General features: G+C 35.6%; 1 protein-coding gene across 2 annotated transcripts in view; it reads right to left on the bottom strand.

Moving 5' to 3' along the window:
• Positions 1–23,577, bottom strand: part of NPNT (nephronectin) — a 148,082-nt gene that overhangs the window by 8,341 nt on the left and 116,164 nt on the right. For both annotated transcript variants that reach the window (XM_053703513.1, XM_053703514.1), the window contains 4 exons: positions 21,395–21,529; positions 19,307–19,429; positions 15,111–15,659; positions 963–1,055 (listed from right to left, as the gene is read on the bottom strand). In XM_053703513.1, coding sequence (XP_053559488.1) covers positions 963–1,055; positions 15,111–15,659; positions 19,307–19,429; positions 21,395–21,529 — 900 coding nt within the window. The remainder of the gene's footprint in view (positions 1–962; positions 1,056–15,110; positions 15,660–19,306; positions 19,430–21,394; positions 21,530–23,577) is intronic.

The raw sequence follows: 23,577 nt of genomic DNA, 5'->3' as shown, positions 1-23,577 counted from the left end.
GGAGTCAGATGAAACAAAGTTAATAAGAGGTTATGAGCTAACTGCTCAAGAATGTGGAGGTAGAAGGGAGGCGATGAGTAACTTGGTGATTAGATAGTAACACAGTGGCAGGAGAGACCTTCTATGGAATATGTGATAACACAACGTGAAAAGGAAGATGAGCGTTTATTGAGGGTTTGAGTGGAGGACAGAAAGAAAACTAAAGAGAAATGTGAAGTGGCATCAATGATGTCTTTGTATAACAGTTGTGAACGTAGTCTGGTATTGAGAAACTGAGATTGTGTCTATTAAATACATATACTCTGACAAATGTAAATGTCTGTCCTGCTCACAACCGAGGGACTATCCAATAGTGCTGAAGAAAGGCTTAATGAATCTAGACCATCGATCATTTCAGAGTGTATTGCACATGTGCAACATAGTAGAATTATTCCAATTTGTCTTTGAATACTGACAAACAAGTTGAAAAGGCCACGTGAACTTTATCAACAACCTTTGTGGGTAAAATTTGATGTGTTAATTTTGTTACCAAAATAAAGTGCATAACTTGTGGTTGAGAAAATTTGTGATCACTTAAGTCATTGTTGTTCATCATAAGGGTGATTTTACCACTATCTACTCAGATTCAATCAGAACGTTTCCTGTTTTGGAAATGGTGTTATCACATGGATTGTAATCACTCTGAGCTTGAATAATATGGACCGGGAACCAAAAAAAAAAAACACCAGCTGGTTGGTTTAATTTTTTTTCAAGAGTTAGTAACTCCAAAAATATTCAACCCTTTTAAAATCAATTTAACATCAATTTTCAAAAGAAATGTGTTCATTCAATCGAAAATTCAATCACCAGAAAAACAGGGTTTTATCACTAAACAGTCCAATGAACTATACATATAAACAGACATATAAAACAGATGTAAGTCTGAAAACAATTGATCTGTTATTTGCTAAATAGTATTATACCTGGATCATCATTGGCTTCATACTCATCTGCGCTGAGTCCTCTCTCAATTTCAAACGTATCAAAGATGTTATTTTGCACTCCATGACGTGGAACTGTAAGGCAAAACCAAGCATTCATATTACATCTTAGTCTGAAAATAAAGGGTTCCAATTGCACCGGAAATTTATTATATGCAGCATCCAACAGAGCAAGTATGCAACAACACGGAAAACTGTAACTGGGTTGTATGTTTCTCCTGTTCTGAGGATGATGACCTGGTATTTTTTTTGGCTGGGCTGTTCTTTTGGGGTCAGAATGATATGCTGCAAGAGAGATTTTTTCCTTCAAGTCTAATACGAATCAGCTAAATGAGGCCTTGCTCACCAGATATTAAGGGTACAGCCTTCTTTATAAAACCCACACATATTTTCTAAATGGGGCATTTTATAAAATCAAAAAGGTTTGTACTCCATAGGCTTTTTATTTATTATGATTTTTAGGCTAATTAGCCCACATAGTACTTCTTTTTGTTGGGGTTTTTTGTTCCTGTAAAATAAATATGAATTATGCTACGTGCCCTTGATACATTACCTTGAATTGATGCCTTACTATATTAGAAAACTTGATTTAATAAAACCGACTAAAACTTAAAGGGACATTAAACATGTCTTGCTTTTTTGTAAAATTGTGCTGTTTACCACTCTCCCTATAGAGGCTAAAAAAACAAAATCTGTTAAATAGGATTTCAAAATGATGCAAATAGAAGTCTTTGAAGGATAGGAGAGCATTGGCCAAGCACACGTTTTTCACAGAAGCATTCAAAAGTGACACTGTTTTTTTATATTTCATTTTAATTGACAGAAATTATTTAATCCTATCAATTATTAGCTAATCAAAATAAAGTATAGCTAACATTACAGATTATATGGAGTTAGAACAAAGAGAATAAATGTGTGTGTGTGTATATATATATATATATATATATATATATATAAATATATGTATATATATATATATATATATATACTGTATATAGGTGTGTGTGTGTATAACTGCATAATAACATAGAACTGTAATGTTTATTGGAAGAACTTGCACACTTTAAATCACCCTGGTAAACAAAAAAAAAGAGACATTTATAAAACAAACATTTGTCTGATAAAGTGTGACTGTCAAAATATAATTGGCTTATCTATCTTGGATGTTTAATTACAATTAAACACTGTTATTCAATTAAGAAAATGTATACAAGTCCACAGAGAAATTCACATCTAACATTGCTTAAAAAAACTGTCTGTTTTGCAAGGGATCCTCTGGGATAAATAGAATTGCTAAACCATCTGAAAATTAATCCCAAGCTACATTTTAGATAAATTACTTTGACTAAAACTGAAACTCAAAATATGTAAGAATCAAAGCCCTGATTAAATAATAAAATATTTTTATACATGGGCTATCTGGTGTATTATATAATTTATTTGCAATATATTTAAAACATTATGAAAGCTATTGGTTGTTTTTGTGTATGACAATATCCCCTGAAACCGGGGTTAATATAAGTACCCCAACCCCACGGAATATTAAAACCTACTTTTTTTTAACAAAGAAAAAATACTTTTTAACACCATTAATTGGAAAAATAGATAACAGAAAACACATTTGTTGCTTTATTTATAATTCCATTTTTTTAAAAAAAATAATATGGTGACATTTAAATTGTTACTACAGGTTGTTGAATTTATATTTTTATTTTTATGTTTCCAGTGTTACTGAATTTATTAAACAATTGTTCTGCTAATTATTAAGTAGCATATCCATTTTAATGGCAAATTCAATTTTTACGATTTTTTTTGTTTATTTGCTTCTGTGGGGTTATTGTATTACTGTTGTTTGCTGCAGCACTGCTGATATACACTAGCTTTGCTGACCAAAACTATATGTTATTGAATGACTATAGAATGACACAGGCACTATTAACATGTACAGTACTGGTTGTGCTTTATGAGCCAGATTTAATAAAGTAAGGAAGACAGGGGCATACATCTTTGCCCTTGTCCACCCGGCTTTGCATCTAGTGTGCAGAAATACGCTGCCCGCATTTATCATTGCACACTAGTCGTAAACATTCACGCATGTGCAGGGGCTGTCAATCTCCCTGGTCTAAAATGTCTGGGGGGATTGGCATACACCACGTAACAGGTGGGAAAGTGTTTAAAAAACAGTGGTCTGACTCCAACCCCTTAAAAAATCCAGACCTATGTGTATAACAATTGTTCATATTGTTCATATCGCTAAGAACAGAATTATCTAACATAAAAGCTTGTACTAAACATCAAAAGTTCAGTAATATTAAAAAAAATATAAACAGCAACTAGCAGAAAAGATAAATGTTTTAACACTATGCAGTCTATCACATGCATGCACTCCAACACACCCACAAAATAAAATTACATAGAAACATACAAATATTTAGCAGTCAAGAGAACAGGGACATTAAACACTCTGAAATTGTAATATCAAATGGTTCCCATGAGCGTGAGTACGAGTTCACAGTGTATACATATGAGTCTGTCATTGGCTGATGCCTGGGGCAGGGAAATAAAGGAAAAAAAATCTACTGCTCATTTTAAATTCAGAGTAAGTATGAAATTGTATTTTTATTATGCATTTGTTGATTTTGCACTTGACTGTATTTAACTGGTTAGATGCACAGTTCTCATCATGTGCATTGTGAACTGTGTCAGCATGAGAATCCATTTGTAATGCAGGAGTATTGCCAATCAGAAGCACTACAGGCTGAGGATCATTGATAACTTAGTGGGCAGAACTCCCAAGCCTTCAATGGGAGTACCAGTGGCGTCGCCACAAACTTGGGGTGATGTCACAAAGGGGCAGGGTTAGTGTAGCTGCATTTGAGCTAGATGGGGGGAGGTCATTCAAACCCCTCGATCTCAGTTTCCTTAACAGCTACTGATGACCAAGATCCCCAATTTGAGAATCACCAAAAGTAAAATAAACAAAGAAATAAAGAAAATTAAAACATGGGGTTTTATTGGGGAGTGGGTCTTAAGTGACACACAAAGCAATTCTGAAATGTGCACAGGCCACCAATAAAGGTTTTGTTTGTTTGTTTGTTTTTTATTTTTTTTTTAAATTTTTATTTATATCCAACAAAGGGTACATACATAACATATCAGCATCACACCTCGCAGGGTGCGTCACATAAGAAAGTACATAACCATGATAAGAGACAATATAAATTTGCATATGTATAAGGAATCCAGGTGCAATTATAGTTAAGAACATTAATGTTTTCAGCAGAATGGAAATGGTCTATATACCTGTACCACAATGTTGGGGTTTTTTGTTTTTAAATTACTAAACTAAACTAACTTAACGAAACTCAAACCCAAACTAAACTAGAAATTAATTTAATTTAAATTTAAATGCCCCCTTCACCCATCCAGTATGATAGCCCCTCTGAACTCACTGACATGTTGTGGAATGCGGAGCCCATTGGGGTGAACATAGATATTTAGCTCTTATTTAAACTATGATAGGGGGCGCATTTACCTTGCCTGCAATCTGTAATTAAATTTTCATAAAAGTAAAAGTATAGGGGTTGTGAAGGGTGATTCTTCAAAAGCTTCCCTACCACAATGAGAATAGATAAGACAGCTAAGAGCAAAATTAAATGAAACTGAGCACCACAATACCCAAATAGATCTAGGAGTGTGTGTGTTAGCGCCGTAGTGGAGTATGACCTTAACTAAGCAGAGTCCACCTGCTATAGAATACCCAATTCAAGAGATAATTAGATGTATGGCATATTGGTGTAAAAGTTATTTAAAAGTTATTTAACACTCCAAGACAAACAAGCCCACCCTAATAGGAGATGTATGTAGATACCTCTTGAATACAAATAATAGAGACATGTGCACAGAGCGTTTAGCGTAATGAATAATATGAGAATAATTGTTGGAGCAACAAATTGCGGAGACAAACCATTATTTGAGGTTAAAAAAGTGGGTGTCCACTGCTAGGAAATGTTGGAGTGTACAACGACAGGTAAGTCAGACAGTTATTCCCAAATGCCTCCCTCATCATGCCATATAGTGGGATATACCTCCCAATGAGTATAGTCAACTTAACATTTTGAGCACCCCCTAAGCCACAATCAATTGGACAGCATTTTGAAGGAAGGTTTTGAGGCAAAAATAGTGCATACACAGAAGTAAGTGGTAGTTCAATATCTGCATTTGTTGGAGTCAATTAGATAATGCAGTGCCAAAACATGTGAAACAGTAAAAAAAAAAAAAAAAAAACTAGATAGATAATACAAACTGAAGTAACCCATTCGGCAAAACACTCAGTGGCCAGCCTTGTTAGTAGCTTCTCAATGTCTAGAATACACAGCTTGGAAATTTATATCCTACAGAAAGGGACAACCGCCTCAGAGCCGGCTCACGCTGACCTGGTGTATGATGTCATCCCACACCGTTCCTCGGCAGGACAATCCTGCTCTCCGATTTTAAACCCCGGTGGCCATCTTGTTTCTGCAAATGATCCGAGGTGCGCCAATTAAAGTGTAGGTCTATCAGTTGTCCCCTTGTGGAGATGTGCGCCACTATAGAGAGTTCCGTTGCAGGTGTTGGCAAATGCCGGTCAAAGCTGTCCCCTGTGACTGTACAATGTGCGTGAAACCAGAGCTCCGGGGACATGGAGAGCCAGTCCGCTGCTTGCATGGGTAAGTGTGACGGAGCATTAGGTTTTGGAGCTTCCGTAATACTTCTTCGAGCGGGTTTGGGGTCACAGGCATCAGTCTCGTTCAGCGGGGGGAAAATCCAAGGGTTGCAAGTAGGTGCCTCACCATTACATAAATCAGGCTGCAGATCGTCCAACCACACGATACTGCGTGAGGGATCATGTTTTGACTGCTGTTGACACCGCGTGGGTTTATTATCCAGTGAAGAGGTAGTCACTAATATTGGTGCCTTATCCACATCCGTGGGGCAAAATCTTTTAGTCGCCTGTACCAGTTCGTGTAGATTCTTGCAGCTTAGGAGTAACTCCTCAAAAATAGGCAGAAATACTGTGGTTATCTGCGCAACAACGTCCCTTTCTGGTTCCATAGCTCAGTGATCCTTCAAGAACTATAACTTAGTATAATGCCTTCCGGGGAAGAAGTCAGTGTAATGCTTCTATCTGCCAGGGTTTCCCAGACACCTTTTCTGTCAAGGGAGATGCAGATGGCATAGAAGGTTGGCAAAATTACTGTAGTTAGCAGAGATTTTCTTCAGAGCTAGCGGAGCTCACAGCCATCTTCTAAGGCCGCCCACCGGAAGTCTTGTTTTTTATTTTAATAGTGGACAAATCCCTTTTTCAATAAATAAATAAAGTACATTTCGTCTGTATAGCCAGTCGATAACTGAGGCGGCAGTGATCTCTTGGCTAAAAATGTGCTTTTATTTCTATTCTGGCACAAATGGGACCCTATAATTTTAATTACAACCCCCAAAAGCCTACATGGGCCCCTATTTCAAATTTCATTATGCTTGATAACAATTTAGTAAGGTAGTCACCTGCTCATTAAAAAAGAATGTTAACGGAGGTGGAGCAAGCCGAGCTCCTGTGCGGTAGCACACTAAGAGAGCTCTGCTCAAATATTTTCTTTAATTTATAATTAGACTGCTCAGAATTGCTCAAGATTTGGCAAAAATATAGCTGAGGATCTATAGATCTGTATGGGTGAGATCCATGAGAAAGAGAGGACCTGAACTGACAAACCAGAACGTTTTTTTCTATCACTTACAGCTCACACATTATTCATATGTGGAGCGGCCATATTGCAGAACACGTGGCATGCGTAGAGAGTGTTATTTGAAGAGCACTAGTGTCCCACTGTTTGTTGAGAAGGTACACCAGACAATATTATCCTCACACAGCTCCCTGAAGCGGGAGAAGCCAACTTCCGAATCAGAGAGCTCTATTGGACCCAGCCCTGCTATGGTGGACATCGTAACACTATGGGAACGGAGCGTGCTGCTCTCGCTAGATCGGCACTATCAAGACCTTAGGCGGCATTTCCATGTGCTAATGGCTACTATACAAATGGGACTGAATGAACCGGAGGAGGAGGATTCCCCTGCGCTATCTAACAACTGTGGGAACTCTCGTACTCACACTACTGTAGCAGGGGATGTACAGCGTGGCTCAAGAGACAACATCCCTCAGGGAACCTGTAAGATTGCAGCAATTCCTGAGACCACCACTCTTTTGGCTGAGGAACTTTCTCAGACTTTGGCGACCGGGATACGAAGTCAGGGTGAGTTGCTCTCTGCTGGCAAAAAATCAGCTGTTTACCCAGATCACATAATCATCGCTCCAGGCTCAGTGGAGGAAGGGTTGTACTTCATGGTGCATGCGGATACTTCACAGAGGTACCCTTCTTATACCACTTCCAAAGGTAAACACGCTCTGAAGAACACCCGGAGCATGAGGCTTTACTGGATATCTATGCTACGCTCCCACACTTCTTGCCTATGCAGCAACATGTTACGAATAGGCTGTATAGTGACTATTGCAGTTCCTAACACAGGGGTAGGCTGAACTCATGTAAACCCCTGGACTTACAAAATGGCGTGATAGTGTTTCATATGTAGAGGTGGACATTGAAATTGCCGGACAGCACTGTCATTAGCCAAACCCTAGAAGGAGATCTGTTATGTTGCAAACCCCAAATGTTTAAAACAGCAGTTAGATAGCACACAGTTTGAAGGCTTAATATAGTAGATTGTTCCCTCGCACATGTTATAGTTTACTCTATTGCTATTATTATTTTTTTAGCCCATACTCCTGTTACTAAATACCTCCCTCTACTGGCAACTGAAGAAGCTGGCTGCTTTTCAGAATTGGATCAGCACCTAGCTAATCAGACTAATGACTAAAAGTTATTGCTCACTGTTTGAATCAGGTTCAGTGGAAAGTTTTGCTCTTTTACTCTGCTGCTGGCTGTTTTTTCTTGTTAACCCTCAAGATTTGACCTCTGTCATTGATATGATACTACACTCTTAGAAGATAAATTTATGTTTTCCACCCAGCAGCTCCCCCGTTAAAATGTACAAATGCACCATTGTTCTCTTAAGTGTATATTCACAATCTCAAGTCACAAAGTAATGTACGAGATACATAGGCATGTGCTTATAATTGTGGAGACAGGTCCTATGTTGCAAATTTTTACTATTAATGCTTATGAAACTATGATACATATAATTAACCTTAGGGGTGCGCATGGTATGCCTTATGTATATTACTCCTCTCTATTTATGGGTCAGTATTGACTAGTTTAGTTCAGAGTAAATTGAAACAACACACTACTGAGGGTGTAGCCCATCACTGTTGTACCATACGTTCCAAACGAACCCTAGACACAAATCCCAATATCAATATATATTTATATTCCCTCCTACTTCCTCCTCCCACTTCACTCCTGGACTTGGCATTGTTTCCTTATCTATTCTAGCCGCGTTAGAACGCACACCCTCCAGTACCATGTCCCTTAGCACATACCGGCCGGAGCAGTATAGTAGACCAAGTGCCTACAGTCATTCTACTCAACTAAAAATCTGCTTTGTTAATGGGTGCATGGTGACTTTGTATTTATGTCAGGATTGTTATCAGTTGAACTTTAGTTTGAGATATTACATTACTCCATTACTTTATTCTCATATGTCATATACTGTTTTGACTCCTCTAAATATTGCCCTATTTAATTTTACTCAGTGCTCTGGGAACCTTAGGTTGGTAAGTTTGATCATTTTTGTGAGTCCTATTACTGAGAGAGGGGCTTACTGCTTTTTATAAATTTACAACAAGATAGACTGTCTGCCAGTTCTGTTCTTATACTGGGTCCTATACCCATTTTTCTTTAATCCAAGCGGCTCTTGTCCGCTGTAATCTTTTCCTTCTTTCACAATATCCTTGTTAGTTATATCCCTTCATCGATACAGATCTCTTGAATAACTCAAAAGTCCCAGTCAACTATCTGATAAATATTTCCCTCATCACAAGTGGACTTGCTGATTTTTCACTATATTATCACTCTGTATTCACTCCAGTTTACAGGGAGTGGTCTTCTTGGCCTAACCCTTTATGACACAGGGATATAACTTGGTCAACTTATATTCATAATACCCCTTAACACTAAAAAGAGACCCTATATTTACTCCTGAGAAATTCCACCTCTATTCTCACCAGCAAACGAAGAACTAAGTATGTGTTAACTATAAGATGATAATATACATTACTGTCTAAGACTTATTGTTTACCTTTTTCTGTTTGTAATTTTTATGCACATACCCACGTGGAGTTGTATTACTTTTCTCTTGTTTGTCTCAATAAAAATATTTTTCAAAAAAAAAATAAAAAAAAAATAGAATGTTAACACAAATATATATTTTGTCCAACATTTTTGTTTCAGCTAGTGTTGCCAAACTTCTTTATAGTGTCCCAGTCTCCCTTATTTATCTACTCATAGAACATTTTTCTCCCTTACTTTTACATGTAAAATCTTCATTTCATATATTTAATACTGTACTCCTAAACCTTTATTTTGTCAATAATGTTGATGTTTCTGACAGTTTAATGTCTTTACTCCCACTGTGCTTAAATGAGAAACAGAATTTTCAGATTTACAGAAAGTTCTTGAATGTATTAAGCTAGACTGTGGGAGTAAAGATGATTTGTATGAAGAATTGTATATCAAACTGTATCAAATTTTAAAATATATATAATTTTCAGCAATTGCTGCATAATTTGTAAATTTCCTATGTGCAATTTGTCGAGTTCTTAGTCTCCCTTATTAAATGTAGCCACCAATAAGCAAATACTATCTAAGGTGCTGAACCTAAAATGGGCAAGAGAACAAAGAACAATTGATAATAGGAGTAAATTAGAAAGTTGCTTAAAATCGCATGCTATATCTGAATCGTTAAAGAAATAATTGGGTTTAGTATCCCTTTAATTTTTTTTTAATAACATGGAAACCAAACATAAGTGAAAGCATGAACTATATCAACAATCACATCATTGCATAATAACGTCTAACAGAAAAGTTATACCTAATAATGCAGCGCAATAGACGCCTAAACTCACATCCATAATAAATGCTGAGGGGGCTTTGATTGAAAAACTTAAAAGATAAATAGTTTAGTGTTAAAGAAATCTATTGCTGAGCAGCTTAGTTGGTTGATCATCATAATAATTCTAGCTACGATAATTTAAAGGGACACTGAACCCAAATTTTTTCTTTTGGGATTCAGATAGAGCATGACATTTTAAACAACTTTCTAATTTACGCCTATTATCAATTTTTCTTTATTCTCTTGGTATCTTTATTTGAAATGCAAGAATGTAAGTTAAGATGCTGGCCCATTTTTGGTGAACAACCTTTGTTATCCTTGCTGATTGGTGGATACATTCATCCACCAATAAAAAAGTGCTGTCCAGAGTTCTGAACAAAAAAAAGCTTAGATGCCTTCTTTTTCAAATAAAGATAGCCAGAGAATGAAGAAAAATTGATAATAGGAGTAAATTAGAAAGTTGCTTAAAATTGCATACTCTATCTAAATCATGAAAGACATTTTTTTGGGTTCAGTGTCCCTTTAAGTGCTATTATATCGGAGAAGCATTTGGCTGATGGTACATTACATTAAACATTGCTATATGATCCTAGCTTTTAATACATCATTATATTAGGGATGGGCGAATGTGTAAATTTCCGAATGTTGAATGTTAGAACGAATGTTATTAGCGAAATTCAAATTATAAATCAGAATGTTGGTAAGAACGAATATTCTTAAAAATTCTATAATCGAATGCTATTTACAGTTTTCGAATGTCACTTTCGAATTTGAATGTTTATAATTATATTGAATGTCCACATTCAAAATTTCGAATTTAACATTCTATTTAACAAATACTATTCAGAAGTTCAATAGTTCATGTGGTAGGGAGGGAATCTAGCAAATTGATACATAATAGATACAAATATATCATTTTGAATGTTTCTATATAGAATATTGCATAATTTGAATATTACATTTAAAGAAAGCATTAGAAATACTATTACAAATATAAATTCAAATTTGTCGAATATAATATTTTCGAATGTAATCTTAAAATTCAAAACAGAACATTCAAAAATCAAATGTTAGAATGTTATGTAAACATTCGAAATTCGATTCGAACGAACGTGTTAAAATTCGTTTCATTTTTCGAATGTTGCGAAACATTCGCCCATCCCTACATTATATCTAGCTTTTATTTACTATTTATTACACCTTTAAGGAGAATTGGCTGGCTGGATTTTTTTATCCTGGTATAATAAATAATGACACCTCTACACTGATAGGTGGATTGGGTTGCAGAAAGGCAGTTTCTCAGTCAGCGAAACTAACTTGCAGCTCAATAATACAGATAGCTAAAGAACTACAAATGGTGCAATCCAACACATACCAATAAGCTAATAGACAGATACCAGGAAAAGTGCACTGAAAAAGCCTCCATTGAGGGCATTGTTCATTTTGCTAACAACATGGAACTTGAGTCTTTTTGGGGTGTTACAAAACGTTTATAAGAAGGTAAGGAATCCTAACAATGTCTACCACATTCTGTAACAATAAATTCCAGGTTACTTAATGCCAGGCCCTCCTACTGCTATTTCACAATAGAAACTGCACTAATCCTGCTTTATAAAACTACTTTAGAACTCTTCATTCCATTTACTTAAATAACTATTTTGAATTAGATATTCTAGACATGAAACCCTTAATCTGGGAGGTCTTTGTAACAGCTCCATATGGTTTTTATGCAGGTGCACAACGTGACAGGTTTCCAAATCTGAAACAGGCGGAATTCCCACACTAAACTTTTCACAGTCACCTTTAGCACAGTCTTATCAAAAAATGCAATTAGGCTGCCTAAAGGAATGTGCTGTGTTACAAAATGAATATGAGAAGGGCACAGTGATACTTTGTATGCATGTAAAGGTGACAGGCTTTTGCTATACAATTAAATGAGAATTCCCACGCTAGAAAACAAAATTAAATATACTGTGGCTTGGAGTGCCTCAAAAAAATGTCGTAAGCAGCGCCAAACTGGAGTTTAATATAAAACAATATGGCTATGCTTGGTTGGTTATTTAAAGGGATATGAAACTCAAAAAATGTATTTTGTGATTAAGACAGAGCATACCATTTTTAAAAGAAGTTTCCAATTTACTTCTATTATCAAATTTGCTTTGTTCTCATGATATTCTGTGTTGATGAGATACCTAGGTAGGCATCTGGAGCACTACATGGTAGGAAATAGTGCTGCCATCTAGTGCTCTGACAAATGTATAACATTCTTGTAAAACTGCTGCCGTATAGTGCTCCAGAAATGGGCAGGCACCTAAGCATACGTCCGTGCTTTTCAACAAAAGATACAAGGAGAACAAAGAAAAATGTATGATCTAATTAAATTAGAAAGTTGTTTAAAATGACATGCTCTCTCTGAATCATGAAAGAAAAATGTTGTGTTTCACATCCCTTTAATGCAGTTCTGCTAAATACTAACTTTGATTTTCAAAATCCTTAAACATGCAATTGTGAAAGGACATAAAAGTAATTTTATGCATGTAGAGTATACAACACCAGTAATACTGTGTATTGCAAATTATCTGCATAGAAAATAACTTTAAAAGAGTAATTTGCATATTTAATATGTTTCACAATTCAAGGATATACCCCTTAAAAGACCTTTGAGTATGTTTATATTATCTCCTTTACTGTGGCTAATTTGGAAAAGATAGAAATGAGCATCGGAACCTATAAAGTAATTAGTGACTAGAATATTTCAGGGACAGATTTCAAAGGTTTATAGTGTGCAGTCCAGCTTCTTTAGGGACAGTGGGAAAAGTTAGCATAATAAATCATAAACAAGTTTTGCAATTTTTTTTTTTTTTTGCATATATGCATCGATATTCTACAGTAAAATGTATATGTTCATTTGTACAAAATGTTGTCACCTGGTATTGGGATTATATGGCACAACTATCCTAATATTGGGTAGATGTCTTTGAAAATGAATTAGACAATTGTTATTACTGATTAGGTAAATATGTTTACATTTTCTTGCTAATCATGATTTTTCAGTCAATCACTATTTTAATTTATAGTTTTAAGTACAACGCATTAAATGTTAAAAAACAAAAACAGCAACTTTAATCTTAAACTTTATTAGTCAAATCTATCTATATGTATGTCTGTCTATCTATCTATCTATCTATCTATCTATCTATCTAAGTAGCATTGTTTTTAAAAAAAATTAGAAGGAAAAAAATGGGGTTTTGCTGCTAGCATAAGGGTCAAGTGGTAAGTTGCTCTTAAATAATATTTGTTTTTACCATTTCTCAGTTGATCTATAACAAATAAAACAAATTATTTCTTCTCTTCTGTAATGTTTTCTAGCAAAGATAAAATAAAGCCAATATTTATATTTGATGTTACAAACTAGGCACATTTCAAAAAAACTTCATGCCATCCTCTTGTGGGTTCAAGGCTGATTTAAATCAATGCGTTTGGTATCAGTGCACCAGGCTAGGAAAATTGATTTTTATGTCACAGTGGGCAATTTTTCATGTCAGAAGAATGATGGATTCTTTTTGTTCTCACAATCTAATGCTCTGTTTCCAAGGTGGTTTAGTTGTGAGTCAGAGCATATTATAAAAGTATGTTTCTAAGCTCAGTCATGTATATTACATTTAACTCTAGAAGACAAAGATACAGAAGTATCTGCTACAGTTGGATATTCCCAAAGAGCCTATAGCATAACCAAGAAAATTATACCATAATGTTGGGACATTATGAGACCAAAAACCCTTTCTCAGATGCTTGTATGACTGGGGAAAGGGATTATATTCTTAAACGTCACAGCATCATTTATAAGAAAAGTTGTGGCTGAATTTTAAACTGATACTACAGTTTATGAAAAGATCTCAAAAATACCTAGTGAGTAATGTAAAGAAACAAAAGTCACAATGTGATTGTTTTAAAACCGTATGAAACTAAAGCTTTGGACAGCAGACTGCTAACTATGCGTGGGCAAGAGCCGAACGTCTGTGTTTCCAGAAAATGATTTCATTTCTATTCTCTGTAAAGTCTAATTTTAGAGTTGGATCAGTTTCCTAAATAAAAAATCACAGTGTTAAATGCTAGAACAAAATCAAAACCATTTTTGGAGGAAATAAACCACAGAACTGTTCGTATTCCCACATATCTAATAGTGTGAATGTTCTAATGAATATTATCAGATGACAGTGGTACATTCATATATAAAGGCCTGCAGATTCCTTAAAGTGATTGTAAACTTTAATGAATTAAAGCCCAGTATCAAAAAATAATCTTAAAAACAGGGGCACTTTAATTAATTAAAGTTTACAAAGACGATAGCACCCTAAGCTATCAATGCACTCCACTTGTAATCTAGGCCTAAATATATAGCCTGCTTTTGCTGTAAAGTAACTCTGATAATTGTGATTTGTTTACAATGCTGCAAAGAGGCTGGAGAATGTCCTGCAGGATTATCAACCCTCACCATGCAATAGCACACATAGCGATTGGTTGACAAGTGCAGGTGCTCATGTATGTGTGCTCCTGATTGGCCACTACAGAAGGATAAAATAACGACAATTGAACAGGTTTGCCAAGCGGTATGTTTTAAAGTTTTAAATGCTTTTGTATTTGCAATGTTACAACTGTAACAAGCGTCTTCTCTTTGTGGCATGTTTGACATTATTAAATGAGTGCTGAGTGGTCTCTATGGGGATCTTAATCAGGGATAAAACAAATTACATGGTTGGTATGTACTGAAGGAAGCTGGCACTCAACCAGAACAATATCTATTAACATTCTCCTTAAAACAGCTCTTCCCCATGCTCCTAATAACTCTAGTATCACTTTACACAGCAGGAGGCCTGATCTGTAATTATCAGATGACCAAGTTACATCACTCAGCTATTAATATTAAAATTAGGATACCTGCTTTCTTACGGACATCTTCTATATGAGTTTCAATTTAATTTCAAAAGCAAAAATGTAAACAAGCAAATATAATAATGAAATACTCACTGAATACATCTCCTCTTGGTTTATCAGGCTCTGATTGAATCCTGTTATCATCTGGAGCTCTAGTGACTAATGTGATATATCTATCAAGTTCTGTGTTAACAACTGCTTGCCTTGTTGTTATAAGTGCGGTAGTGGTGGTTTGCGGTTTCGGAGCTGGAGTGGTCACTGGCGGGGGTGGTGGCCTCGTCACTGGTTTGGTCACTGGCCTTGTCACAGGTTGAGGTGTGGTCCTGGGCACAGGTTTGGGTGGAGGCCTAGTAAAAGGCCTAGGAGGAGGTCTTGTTGTTGGCTTTGGAGTAGGTGTTGTCACAGGCTTGGGTAATGGTCTTGTAGTTGGCCTTGATGTGGCCTTTGGACTAGGCTTTGCTGTAAAAAAGGGTTGTGAAGGGGGATTCTGATGTCCTTTGCCACCAAAGTCTGGAATCCTGTTGCTGCTTCCTTCACTGCCACTGAAATTGTTGCCACTTCCTCTTATTGGATTCCTATTATTATCTTTACCTGGTATAAAGTTATATGGACCTGATGGTTCAATCATAACTCTTGGGATTGCTGAAAAACAGAAAGAAAAAAATTAGAAAGCAAAAGAATGTATCCCATTAATTTAAGAGGAAGTATTTTAACAAACATACAAAGTGTTTTCTAAAAAGCCCCTATCCTGGTTCCAAACAAGAAACCCAATCCAACTCAGAATCTTAAAGAGGCTTTCATGTTATTTTGACAATGGAAACAAAACATCTGGAGACCCTTATTAAGCATTTTCAGAATTCTTTTACTATCAGACTAGTGGATCCTTAAGGTCATAAAATGCATAAAGCAGTTGACCCAAAGTATAAATAGTGTGTTTATATTATTCTTGATGGCTTACATGATGGTTACTTCCTGTTTGGGCTTATGTTATTGTCTGTGTTGCACCATGCCTTGTCACACTATCAATGTAAACTGCTGGTGTCCGTTCCAAGTCTATCTTTGAGGAAACTTGTGGAACATTTTATTGAATGCAGGAGGAGATTGTTTAGGAACCACATCACCATAACCACATAATCTCAGAGTTTATCATGCTGGAGATTTCCAGCTTATCTGGATCTATGTAGCTTTCATTTCCTGATGACATTTTATAGTATTTAAAATACTGTAGTATAAACTCACACTGAAAATGATGCTTGAAATATATTTAAGACATTAAAATGCTACCAACCCCATATCACTACTGGAGCTCCGGAGTGGCAACACAATTTTATTTTTTGTTTTGATTTTAAAATTGTGCGCACGACTTGTTTCATGCACCTGTGACAGCCAGGCTGAGTAATTGTCCTCTATCACTGCTTGCATTGAGACCATCTATGGGCCTCTATAGTTCTCCTCTGACAGAAGTCTTGTGTTTGTTTCAGTAACAGTTAAACACCTTCCAGCGTCTGTCACAGTCCCTTTCCCTTTGTTATATAAAGGGACATAAAACTAATTTTTTTTCTTTCCTGATTCAGATAGAGCATGCAATTTTAAAGAACTTTCCGATTTATTTCTATGATCAAATTTGCTTAATTCTCTTGGTATCCTTTGTTAAAAAAGCAGTGCTACTGCAAGCTAGCTGAATACATTGGGTGAGCCAATGAAGATAGGCATAAATGTGCAGCAAACAATTACCAGCTATCTCCCAGTAGTGCTTTGCTGCTCTTGAGCCAACCTAGGTATTCTTTGTAACAAGGATAGCAAATTTGACAATAGAAGTAAATTGGAGAGTTGTTCAAAACTCTATGGCCTAGATTTAGAGTTGGGCGGTAGCCGTGAAAACCAGCGTTAGAGGCTCCTAACGCTGGTTTTGGGCTACCGCCGGTATTTGGAGTCAGTCAGGAAAGGGTCTAACGCTCACTTTCCAGCCGCGACTTTTCCATACCGCAGATCCCCTAACGTCATTTGCGTATCCTATCTTTTCAATGAGATCTTTCTAACGCCGGTATTTAGAGTCGTGGCTGAAGTGAGCGTTAGAATTCTAACGACAAAACTCCAGCCGCAGAAAAAAGTCAGTAGTTAAGAGCTTTCTGGGCTAACGCCGGTTTATAAGGCTCTTAACTACTGTGCTCTAAAGTACACTAACACCCATAAACTACCTATGTACCCCTAAACCGAGGTCCCCCCACATCGCCGCCACTCGATAAAAATTTTTTAACCCCTAATCTGCCGACCGCCACCTACGTTATACTTATGTACCCCTAATCTGCTGCCCCTAACACCGTCGACCCCTATATTATATTTATTAACCCCTAACCTGCCCCCACAACGTTGCCGCCAGCTACCTACAATAATTAACCCCTAATCTGCGGACCGCAAAGCGCTGCTACCTACGTTATCCTTATGTACCCCTAATCTGCTGCCCCTAACACCGCCGACCCCTATATTATATTTATTAACCCCTAATCTGCCCCCCTCAACGTTGCCTCCATCTGCCTACACTTATTAACCCCTAATCTGCCGAGCGGACCGCACCGCTACTATAATAAAGTTATTAACCCCTAATCCGCCTCACTCCCGCCTCAATAACCCTATAATAAATAGTATTAACCCCTAATCTGCCCTCCCTAACATCGCCGACACCTAACTTCAATTATTAACCCCTAATCTGCCGACCGAATCTCGCCGCTACTGTAATAAATGGATTAACCCCTAAAGCTAAGTCTAACCCTAACACTAACACCCCCCTAAATTAAATATAATTTAAATCTAACAAAATAAATTAACTCTTATTAAATAAATTATTCCTATTTAAAGCTAAATACTTACCTGTAAAATAAACCCTAATATAGCTACAATATAAATTATAATTATATTATAGCTATTTTAGGATTTATATTTATTTTACAGGTAACTTTGTATTTATTTTAACCAGGTACAATAGCTATTAAATAGTTAAGAACTATTTAATAGTTACCTAGTTAAAATAATTACAAAATTACCTGTAAAATAAATCCTAACCTAAGTTACAATTAAACCCTACACGATCAATAAATTAATTAAATAAAATACCTACAATTACCTACAATTAAACCTAACACTACACTATCAATAAATTAATTAAATACAATATCTACAAATAAATACAATGAAATAAACTAACTAAAGTACAAAAAATAAAAAAGAACTAAGTTACAAAAATAAAAAAAATATTTACAAACATTAGAAAAATATTACAACAATTTTAAACTAATTACACCTACTGTAAGCCCCCTAATAAAATAACAAAGCCCCCCAAAATAAAAAAATGCCCTACCCTATTCTAAATTAAAAAAGTTTAAAGCTCTACGCTCCCTTTTTGGAGCCTAACGCACTGAAAACCCAGCCATTCTGTGAACTCTAAATACCAGCGGTATTTAAAAGGTGCGTGGGAAAAAAAGCATGCGTAGCTAACGCACCCCTTTGGCCGCAGAACTCTAAATCTAGGCGTATGTGCTTTCTGAATCATAAAAGAAAAAGTTTGGGTTTCATTTCCCTTTAAGATGGTTTGGATAAATGCAAAGAGCTGAGGTATTTACAATGAACAATAAATAACACTTTTTCGATTGTAGAGAACACAAATGCAATTACTGTATCTAAGTGAATTACATATATTTGTATATATTATACATACTTTAGTTCAGTGTTCATATTTTTAAGATAATTTTTTTAAATAAAACATATAAATAAGATGTGTATAAAATACAAGTTTTAGTAAATAGTGCTCACACTTTAGTAAATTGTGTACACAATGTATAAAAAATATATTGTGTGGCCACTCTGAGGCTCCATATATCACCTATTTTGAAATGCTTTGCATGGTAAAGTCATCTAACTACAATGCCCAAGGTATTTAAACAGTGACTTGTAAATGACGAACTTTCAGAATGTCACCGCATTATAAGAGATAGGGAACTTTATTGTATGTTTTCTCTGAAGGTCCAGAAGTTAGAGTATGAAGCATATCTAATGGCAGTTTGCAACAATGGTTTTAAGAATGTTATACATAGCGTGCTCTGGACATGTGCACACTCCTGAGCCTATCTCTGTATGTCCTTATGGAAAAGGGCTGTTTCAATAAAGGAGACCAAGAGCAATAGGTAATAATAGAAGTAAATGGAAACGTTTTTTTATATTGTACGCTCTATCAGAATCATTAAAGTTTAATGTTGACGTCTCTTCTTTAAATAAAGAAAAAGGAAATGACTTACGTGTGCATTCAATTCCACTTCCTCTGTACCCTTCGTTGCATTTACACCTGTAAGATCCTGGTGTATTATAGCAGCGTGCATAATTACTGCACTGATATTGACCGGTGAAACATTCATCAATATCTGTAAACATATAAATGTTATAGCACAAAATGAAATTCACAAAGACAAAATAGCTGGTGCCAAAAATATTTACATTATCCCTTTAAATTTAAAATGTACAGTACATGGCAACAGGTAAAAGCTACACTTGTTGGCTATTATTACAAAAGACAGCATCGTTACTTACTGATATCAATGTGTTTATTTTTATAATAATGATAGGAGAAGCTAAATGTTATGAAATGTGTAGTCACCTGCACTAACACTTCATTTTCTATAGGCACATTCTGTAACTTCGGTTACAAATCACAGAGCTGGTTTAGGCAATTTGCACCATTTTGAACAAAACCCAGGTTACACCATTTGCATTTTGGCTTCTCTAGGGAGTGTGGGATAAGCCCAATTTTTACACAAAGGTGTTTAATGAACACTTAATTCTTAAAGAGACATTAAACACCTTTATGAGTAAAAAGTGTGCTTTGTCTCACACTCCCTAAAGAGGCCAAAAACAAAATCTGCAATCTAGGTTTTCAAGATGCTGTATTTTGCCTAAACTAGCTATTGGAATTGTAGCATTTGCAGGTTGCAGTGTTTGCTTTTTGGCCTTTGTAGGGAGACAAGCAGAATGATTTTAAGACTATTCTTGCATATTTACAATAAAACAAATAAATAACCTTCAGTCTCCCCCCCCCCCCCCTCTTTTTTAACTTTCAAGTCTGAATATAGTTGCACAAATTTCCTTTAAGGAAGTATGGCAGTGAGTGATGTATTAACAGTAATTCAGCACTTCCAGTCATTCTTAAAAACATGTTATACACTAATTACCCATTACTCATTTTTATTTATTTTTAATTAAAGTATAAGCACATAGCCGCCCCCAGGCCAGCCTTCCTGTGGCTGTTCTTCCCACCATTTTATTTTAATTAACAAAAGGCTGATGGAGCTGCAATATAAGTAAAACAAGCGGCATGGTACTCAGATGCAGCCTCTAACCGTCTGCTGGGGGACAGACTGGGAGTGACTATGAGAGAACATTTTCAAAATAAAAATAGATATTGAAACATATATTTGTAACTGGAGGTAACATGTTTCTATGAAGTACTGGGTATTATAGTACTAACTATATAGAGCATTCTTTATGTGCAGCTCCATATGCTAACATGTGTATTATAATGTGCTTCATAACTGTAGAGAACAAAATACATGATGTGGACTGGATCATTTTTAGACACTACAGAAATAGACTACGATGATTGGATTAAAATTAAGTGACGTCTTTAAATTGTACACCTCCTTTCTCCACCGCATTTCTCCTCGTACCTGATTGAGAACTTGGGGACTTGTTAGTCAATACTCAATTGGACAACTTATATTGTTGCTTATAACTTATTGGATGTTGGATATCATTTTCATTTTTGCTCATTTTACTTTAATATGATGTTAGTCTGTTAACCTCTGTGAAGGCAAATATTTTGTTTTGTTATTTTTCAAATAAATTGAAATATTTGTCTTTAGGCAGTTTCTGTGGAGACGGTTGCTGTATTGTTGTTGTATTTTGCATGTGAAGATTTATTAAAATACTATGGAATTGTATCTCTATTCTGAGCATCTTCCATTTAGCAATAAACTTTACTGGAAGATATTTCACTTTCTTGAGCCTAATTCATTTCAAGATCTGTACTGGAATTTTGAAGCTAATTCCTGGGGAAGTAAATCACCACCATTTTAAACAAGTTTAAGGGCTATGACAAAGAAAAGATACTGAAGCGCATTATGGGAAATGTAATGTTAATAAGCAGACTAGCTGCAAAATATACAATCTGAATAGAGCTTGCTCTAGTTATAAATATTTATATCTCGGTTTTTAACCAGGTAAAAAAAAAATGAAAATATGGTTTTGAGCAAGCATTTGCAATGTCGATATAGTAATCTAAAAACACTCAGAAGATCTCAGTATTAAAAAGACTGCAACACTTTTGTACTCACCAAAACACTGATATTTCCCAGCAGCATGTATGAGGTCATACCCAGCGTGGCACTTGCAAATGTAGCTCCCAAACGTGTTGACACATTTTCTGAATCTCGGACAAACAGCTTTTCCAGTCGCACATTCATCAACATCTGAAGAAAATATTTGAATATATTGTTTATTGTTTTTACAATTTTCGCAGCTAAAGGGACATATGATTCAAAATTGATTACTTAGATAAAGCATACTGTTTTTTAAAAATAAAAACTTTCCAATTTACTTCAATTGTTTGTCTTGATATTCTTTATAAATTTGTCACATGAAGTAAATTGGATTTTTTTTTTTAATTTGCACTCTTTATAAGGATCATCTTGAATCAACTTGAATTCTGACTTCCATTCAGTATCCAGCACTTAGCTTGGTGTTATGCTGTGTGAACATTGCATAAATTAAATAGGGAACATATACTGTTACAGAGATTTTTAAAGACATAAATAAAGTTACTCAGCATGACAAAAGCATGGTATTTAACAAAGCAGAACCAGACATTGTTTGATGTATCTCTGTATTAACTTTATGCAGCCTAATGTTGATCTTAAGCGTAAGTGTATTGTGCAGTTTTATATCACTTTTTTAAAAATATTTAAAATGCAAAAGTACTTCTATGCAAAGACATTACAACTGTATATATGAATGTGATATTCTTCACTGAACACTAAATTCATGTTGCATATTAGAACTTCCAAGCATAAGGTCAATGTTTTATCCTCCTACACATCATTTCTCTTTACAGGTCATCATCCGCTTATGGGTCACTTCACTCAATAGCCAGAAATCACTGCTTAACCACTGTTGTTATATTCAGTAGATGTTTCTCCCAACACTGGGTTGATGCTTGTATTAGGGTATCATTGTAATAACTACACATGTTCTATCTTGTATAACATCAAGCATGATCAAAATAGAAAGTGAATGGAAGGAATGTTTTTAAGAAATACGATGTCCTGATCGGCTGCAACATATAATGTGAGGGATATACTTCATTTGATATTATACCCAGTTTAAAGCTAGCTACATGGGTAGCTAAACATGGGTTCCCTATGCAGGAATAGTGATCAACTAGGGCTATCTGGGACGGGAAGTTTCATATTTTAATGTCCCTACACTTTCTTCTATGTTGTACACATTAAACTGTGCACAGCTAGAACTACTAATAATAATGATGATAATAATAATAGCTTATATAGTGTATTTTTCCTGATTGGACTCACATGGTACATTTACATAAGTTAGATATTTAATCCCTTAACGATTGCACTGCACCATGTATGTTGCTGGTCTTTAAGGGTTTTCTTGTTTATAATAGCACAGGTTTTTTGGGGGAGATCATAATAAAGTGCATTGCAATGTCACCAAAGCGTGGATGATTGATGGAAGATATTCTGCAGAAATCAAGTGCTTGATACTAGCTAATAATGAGGCTTGGGATGTCGCTAATATATATTGTTTCAGGTAAATGTCACTGTTAATCACAACACCAAGATTTCTTACTAGTTCTAAGGATTTTGATACTCTACATTCTAGACTAATTAGTAGGCCTTGTTGCAGCTTAGTTTTCATCATGCAACCTCTGCTCATTGCAAGTCCTTCTGTTTTGTCAGGGTTTATTTTCAATCAATAGGCATTCATCCATACCGGGAAGACAAGTATTTACTATTTCTTTTGGAACATTTGCATTTGGCTTGAAAGAGATGTATATTTGCATATTGTCTGCATAACAATGATAGTTTAGGCCACGTTGCCTTATGTTATCTCCCAGTGGCATTGACAGTATATACAATACTAAAAGCATGAGAGATAAGATAGAGCCCTATGGGACGCCACACTCCAAGGGGACAGGTGCAGAGATGCGTACTCTGTATGACACTCTCTGGGTTCTGTCAGAAAGAAAGAAATTGAACCAACTTAAAGGGACACTGAACCCAATTTTTTCTTTTGTGATTAAGATAGAGCATGGAATTTTAAGCAACTTTCTAATTTACTCCTATTATCAAAATTTCTTCATTCTCTTGGTATCTTTATTTAAAAAGCAAGAATGTAAGTTTAGATGCCGGCCCATTTTTGGTGAACAACCTGGGTTGTTCTTGCTGATTAGTGGATAAATTCACCCACCAATAAACAAGTGCTTTCCATGGTTCTG

The sequence above is a fragment of the Bombina bombina genome, chromosome 2, assembly GCF_027579735.1.
Source record: "Bombina bombina isolate aBomBom1 chromosome 2, aBomBom1.pri, whole genome shotgun sequence".
NCBI lineage: Eukaryota > Metazoa > Chordata > Amphibia > Anura > Bombinatoridae > Bombina > Bombina bombina.
Note: the sequence above shows the minus strand (reverse complement) of the source record. Positions and strands in the feature narration are given on the sequence as shown.